The sequence below is a fragment of the Panthera pardus genome, unplaced genomic scaffold (genome assembly GCF_024362965.1).
Source record: "Panthera pardus isolate Hobbes unplaced genomic scaffold, ASM2436296v1 HiC_scaffold_333, whole genome shotgun sequence".
In the NCBI taxonomy this organism is placed as follows: domain Eukaryota; kingdom Metazoa; phylum Chordata; class Mammalia; order Carnivora; family Felidae; genus Panthera; species Panthera pardus.
The window spans coordinates 149,153-155,186 of NW_026526914.1; the positions used below are offsets into that span (position 1 = coordinate 149,153).

The 6,034-nt window shown below is 58.8% G+C and overlaps 1 protein-coding gene across 1 annotated transcript; it reads left to right on the forward strand.

Annotated features, from left to right (window-relative positions):
• Window positions 1-804: 804 nt before the first annotated feature.
• LOC128774533 (testis-specific Y-encoded protein 3-like) lies at window positions 805-3,352 on the forward strand (the record flags this gene model as incomplete). Its single annotated transcript, XM_053893599.1, has 6 exons — window positions 805-987; window positions 1,786-1,944; window positions 2,637-2,714; window positions 2,859-2,970; window positions 3,063-3,208; window positions 3,302-3,352. Coding segments are annotated over exons 1-6 (729 nt in total), but the record flags the coding sequence as incomplete, so codon positions are not given.
• Window positions 3,353-6,034: the final 2,682 nt, after the last annotated feature.

The window sequence follows — 6,034 nt, forward strand, 5'->3', positions numbered from 1 at the left end:
TTCCCTAGCCGGTGCACTGCTAGACTGCTGTCATGACATACATGTCTTCTGGGAGCAAGGATGGACGTAGAGAGTATGCAAAGGAGGCTGAGCAGATGGAAAACCGGGGTGCACAGACAGCAGGCGCACAGCTGACATGCGTCTCCCGGACAGCCAAGGTGATCCGCTGAGTGGATTTGTCGGACTAGGGGCACAATGAACAAAGGTGGCGGTGTAAATGGGCAAAGCGGGGAGGTCCCCCTTTACCCGTGTGTGTAGATAGCCGCGTGCCCAGCGCAGCGTGGAATGCAAAGGTCGCTTTCGCATGGCCAGAAGCCAAACAGGGCACCCAGAGCGCACAGAGGGCCGGCTGCAAGCCCCCCGGAGGAGTTGCACTGCACGGGGCCCAGAGCCTTCCTGCCTATGCAACAGACGCGCCCCAGTTTCCGGGTGACCTAGGGGCGGGACCGCCGAAGCCACGCACGCCACCGTCCCTATGATTGGTCCTGAAGGCAGTGAAGCGGCCTGGGCGTGGCTTGGAGCTCCCTCAGCCTCAAAGCCGCAGGCGCACACCTCTCACCACAAAGGCCTCCGAGGCAGCATCGGCATAGCGATAGCCACCGCCGAGGCATCCTGGGTACAGCACCATGCGCATGCGCATGCGCATGCGCCCCCTCGACCTTTGGGCTCTGGGAGGAAGGGGGAGCGAGTTGCCAGCCATTGCCCTCAGGGCTCCACTCACTGGGTCTGGGGAGGGGGGCCGTGCTTTCACCTCCCGCTTCGTCGTCGGTAGGAGCCACAGTTGGTGTCTCGGGCCGGGGCCGCATGTTGCGCGACTCGTGTTTCCGAAACACTGGGGATGCCCGGAGCCCCCATGCCGCCTTCGACCGGGAACGGGGCGGTCGAGAGACGAGGGCCCGTGGGGACACTGGGTCTCCGGCAGGGCCGGAGGTGCCGCAGGCCGAAGGCTCGCAGGCCACAAGCGAACAGCCTGTGCAGGAAGGCCAGGCCCGACCCGAGAGGCAGGTGGGCGGCCCCAGCGAGATATCGGTGCCGCTGGTGCATGACATAGTGGCGGTGGAGGCGCTGTGGGGCCTGGCGGAGGAGGAGGTTGAGGTGGCGGCCGCGGAAGAGGACGCGCCTGGGGAAGAGGGGCATGAGCAGAGGAAGAAGGGGGAGGAGGACGAGGAGCAGGAGCCGGGGAAGGAGAAGGTCCAAGTTCACGAGGAGGAGGACCTGAAGGGCGAGGGGGAGCAGCAGGACCAGAAGAGCAGAAGGAGGAGGAGGAGGAGGAGGAAGAGGGGGAGAGGCAGCAGGAGTAAAAGATTAGAAGGAGGAGGAGCAGCAGAAGCCCAAGCAGAAGGAGGAAGAGCGGAAGGAGGAGGAGTTGGCGGAAATGAAAGGGGAGGAGCAGGAGCAGCAGGGTATACAAGCGGGCGCGGCGGCGGCCACGGCGCCGGCCGCGGCGGTGGCGGTGGAGGCATTGGCGGCGGCAGTGGCAGGGGAAGGGGACCAGGAGGAGGAGCAGGAGGAGGAAGGGAAGGCGTGCGAGCCATTAAAGGGAGAGCAGAATTGCAAACCGAGGAGGAAGAGGAGCAGGAGAAGGAAGCGCTGGAGGAGCAGCAGCAGGGCGAGGAGGAGGTGGAGGGCAAGGAGGACAAGGAGGAGCGGGAGGAGGAGGAACAGAAGCCGAGTGAGCAGGAAGGCCGATGGGTGGAAGAAGCCCAGGAGCTGCAGGTGAAGCAGGCTAAGAAGGAGCAGGTAGAGTCAGGCCTCCGTCCTTGCCCTTCCCCACTGGAGGCTCTGGAGGCTCTGGAGGCCCTTCAGATAGAGCTACAGCCGGTGAATAAACAAGCCAGCCGGGAGCACGCTCGACTCAAACTCAGGATGTGGCAGAGGCGGCAGCGACATCTGCAGCAGAGAGGTGCCCTTATCCAGGGCATCCGTGGTTTCTGGGCCAAGGCTGTATCCTTCCTGCTGCTGGTGGAGGGTCCACAGGGGGCTGGGCTTGCGCAAGAGGAAGGAAAGGGAGGTGCCATTTAGAGGAACCCAGGACAGGGACTGGAGCTAAGCCACGCTCCAGTGGCCGGGAACGTGCAAACGTGATCCCATCCGGTGGTCCTGGCTCTGCAATGAGTGTGGGAGGAGGGCAGTGCCGGGGTGGGGGAGGCATGTGTGCTTTACGTCGCACCTGGCACGGAAACAGCGCTGGGAGAGTGGGGAGTGGCGGTGGAGGTCCAGGCCAGGTCGGGGAAATGACCGAGGGCTTCTTCCCACACAAAGCCGCGTGGGGGCACGTTTCTGGGTCCCGCTAAGCATCTTGCTGCGGGGAAGGCGATGTGAATGCCCACTGGTCGGCGCGAGACCGGATGTGTGCTGTCTGGCTGTGTGGAAGTAAGCGTCCTCAGTGTCCTCACGAGCACACAAAGCTAGGCGTGGTTGCGGGCGTCTGGGCATGCACAGCCTCCTGTGCGTGTCTAGCAGAGCCCTGCGCGATCCAGAGACCCCGTGGGCCTGGACGCAGCCTGTGGGGAGGGCTTGAGACCCTGGGGGAGGACGCCAGTCCCGGGGGGAGGACGCCTGGATGCTGTCCACACTGGTTCTCTGGTTCGAGCTCTCTCACGCCCAGCACCTGAAGGCTCTTTGACCTGCGGCAGTTTGTGAACCACCCTCAGATGTCAGCCCTGATTAGTAAGCCCGATGAAAGCATGCTTCGCCACATGACCAATTTGAAGGTCGGCCTGGGAGTGGGAGGTGGTGTGGGTGGCTGGCTGTGTGGGGAGGGGAGGTGGTGGGGAGAAGTGATGTGTTCCTTCCTCAGGGGAGGGCGGGTCTCCTGGAACAAGATTTCACATTTCAGCCCCACTGTACCACGGCAGGTGGAGGAACACAAGTTTCCCAGGGAATGCCGGAAGATCCTGCTGTTTTTTGGCAAGAACTCCTACTTCCAGAATGAAGTCGTTACGAAGGAGTATGTCCTAGGCCTTGATGGTAAGTGTCCACTGACTGCATGGGCGGCAGTGGGTGCAGGGTTGAATGTGATTAGTTCTCTGGCGCCTTCTCACATACTCGTCTTCCTGCAGGGTATAGGGCGTCTCATTCCAGTCCCATCCAGTGGTACCCAAGGTACAGACAGGAGGCCTACAGACGCAGGCATGACAACAGCAGCCTCAACTTCTTCAACTGGTTCTCTGACCACAGCTTTGCCGGCTCTAGCAGGATTGCTGAGGTGGGGCCCTGTAACAAGGAAGGGAGGTGATTTTCATGGGTTCCCCCACTGCGTGGGATAGCTACCTGAGGCCTGGCCTGTCTCCCCTACCAGATAATCATAGAGGATCTTTGGCCCAACCCCCTGCCGTATTTCAAGATGAAGGAGGCCCCAGGAGAGAGAACTGAGAGGGAAAGAGGTGAGCAGCCAAGGGTGTGGGCACGGAAATGTGTGTCATGGGGTCCAGGGCACAATTCTCTTCTGCATGGAGGCACCGAGACTCACAGCGGCACAGGAGGTGACCCCAGGTCAAAAGGGCATCAGCCTGAGACAGGGAGTCTTAAGAAGTAACGTGTCAAAGAGGCTTTGCCCCTTTGGGGAGCCTGAAGGTGGGAAGGGGGCTAGACAAAAAGAATGAGCAAAGCGGGACAACCAAAGCTGGCTCATCACATAGCACGGTGACAACTGTCATTCCCGGACCATGAACCCCACCCTCAGGCCTCCTACCACCATCCCACATGTTGTCTGGCTTCTGGATCCCCTTGTCAGCTTTGGCACAGCTTATCACACCCTCCCATCCTACTTTCCGTTTGGAAACATTCAAGCAACCTTACTCAGGGCCAAGATAAGACTCTCACCTGTCCTGTGTGTGTGTGTGTGTGTGTGTGTGCGTGTGTGTGTGTGTGTGTGTGTGTGTGTGTGTATGTGTGTGTGTCTGTCTGTCTGTCTGTCTGTGTGTACCCATATATCCCAGGGATATGCACGATCTTGAGAAGAGTATGAAGGAGCGTCGCACTTCATCGACCCCAGTGGAAACCCTTCCGATGCTCACCGATGGTCCACAAGATTCTCCTGGCCATGAAATAAGGACAAGGGTGGTGGTGACACGTGGCGCAGGGCGGGGGTCCAATACATTTGAAGAAATATAGAATGGGAGATAAACAGCATGAAGTGTTTGTGTGTGTCTTCCTCTCAGGTTCGCTCTGGGGCGTGTCCATGTATACATGCGGCTGTCCAGAGGTGTAAGTGTTCTGTGCCTGCACATTGGAGTTCCAAGGAAGGGCGGGACGTAGGACATTGTCCGTAGGGATGGGTCACACATTGGGATTGCATGTGAGGTCAGTAAGATTGAAGCAATGGGGACTTGAGTGAGGGAGGCCAGGGCACAAACCTGAGAGAAAGGCCAGTGCCCAGGTTCATAGCTTTCCTGTGAAAATGAGGAAATTCAAGGAAACGGAGAGGCCAGCACAGGCCAGGGATGTCCAATATTCAGGGATTGGGCATGTCCATGATGGTGCCCCCAGAATCCTGCATGGGGACACCCTCAGTCATGTTGACTGAACCGCCACACAGGGAGGAATTCCCAGGGTTGATTACCCTCTGGTTTTCAGACGTCTACCAATGCAGACTGTCTTGTGGACAAGGTCAGGATCTCAGGACCAGCCACACATATTTGAGGGATTGTGAGCAGGTTGTAAGATTGGCGTCCAGGGGAAGGAACTGAGGGACCAGAGGCAGAGTGGGTGGGTAAGACCGATGAAGTTCTGCTTCAGGCAGAGTTGACAGGGACAACATACACACTGCAGAGAAAACAGCCCACTACAGTCTCACGCAACTCCAAAATCACAGCGAACTTTTCTGGTTCCACTTCCTGAAGCTGAGCCTCCCAAACACCGCTTCACTTATTCTCACACACACACACACACACACACACACACACACACACACACACACACAAGACTCCTGAAGGAGTCCTAGTGCTGATGCCCTTGTGTGAACTTTGCTGTTTCTGAAAAGACCTCTGGTTACGAATGGGTGGCCCAGATTGCAAGCCAACAGAGGGGAGGGTCGCGGGGAGGTGGGGCTCTTCAAGGGCACGAACACGCCAACCTCTCCCGTGTGCCCTCTGCCCTCTCATCATCAGCCGTGATGAGTCGGGTGATGCTCTTCCTCTGTGTCCACAGGCTTAAGCCGTGTGTCCAACACGCCATGTGAGACTTGTGAGAAGACTCCCAAGTGCAAACACCAGCAGGCGCTCAGGGAGGTCGCCTCGTCCCAGGCAGCCTGTGTTCCTTTGCCTGAGTGCCAGGACAAAGGCTGCCTCAGCCACATAGGGAACGATGGACTTGTGAGGCCTTAGCATTCTGTGCAGAGGTCCCCGGCAGGCCTGGAGCTTAGAAAGGACTGGGACGAGCCTCACCTGCGAAGACGTGAGTGCTGGGATACTCCTTACACAGCAGATGGCTGCTTGCCAGAGATGTCTGTGCTAGGGATGGGGCAAAAGCTCCACCGTGCGAGCAGTGCAGTCGACAGAGTTCAGCCTTGTCCATCGCAGGCTCTTCTGTATCCCCATGTAACACGGCCCCCAGCACAGCGTGCCTGACACTGACCTCCCGACACTAATATTCCTGTCTCCCAAGCTGCCCAAGCTCCCCAGGATCCCCACTGCACAGCTCTGCAGTACAAGAGCCTTCTCTGCAGTGGCTCTATTCCAGAGAAGGCGTGGGCAGTCCCAATGCATGGAGGCCTCTTGCCCCTATCATATGCAGACAACACGGTCAGCGGGGTGTCAGCACGCTGTGGAGTTGAGGATCTGTGCGACCAAGCCTTACCTCTTCCAGGGCAGAGGCTGTCGCACTCTCTAGAAGGGAAGGCAGGCCTTTCTCTCGCTGCTGTCTGCACACTGGCTGGAGAGGCACGTCTTCTCAGCTGCTTGATGGGTAAATGTCAGGGTACCCTGGAAAAGCTCCCAGTGCTGACCCGAGTCTTTGGGTGTGAACATCCAAAGAAAGTATGGCCAGTGATTGTGCAGTGGGAATACGGCCTCAGTGGTCATGAGGCTGGGCC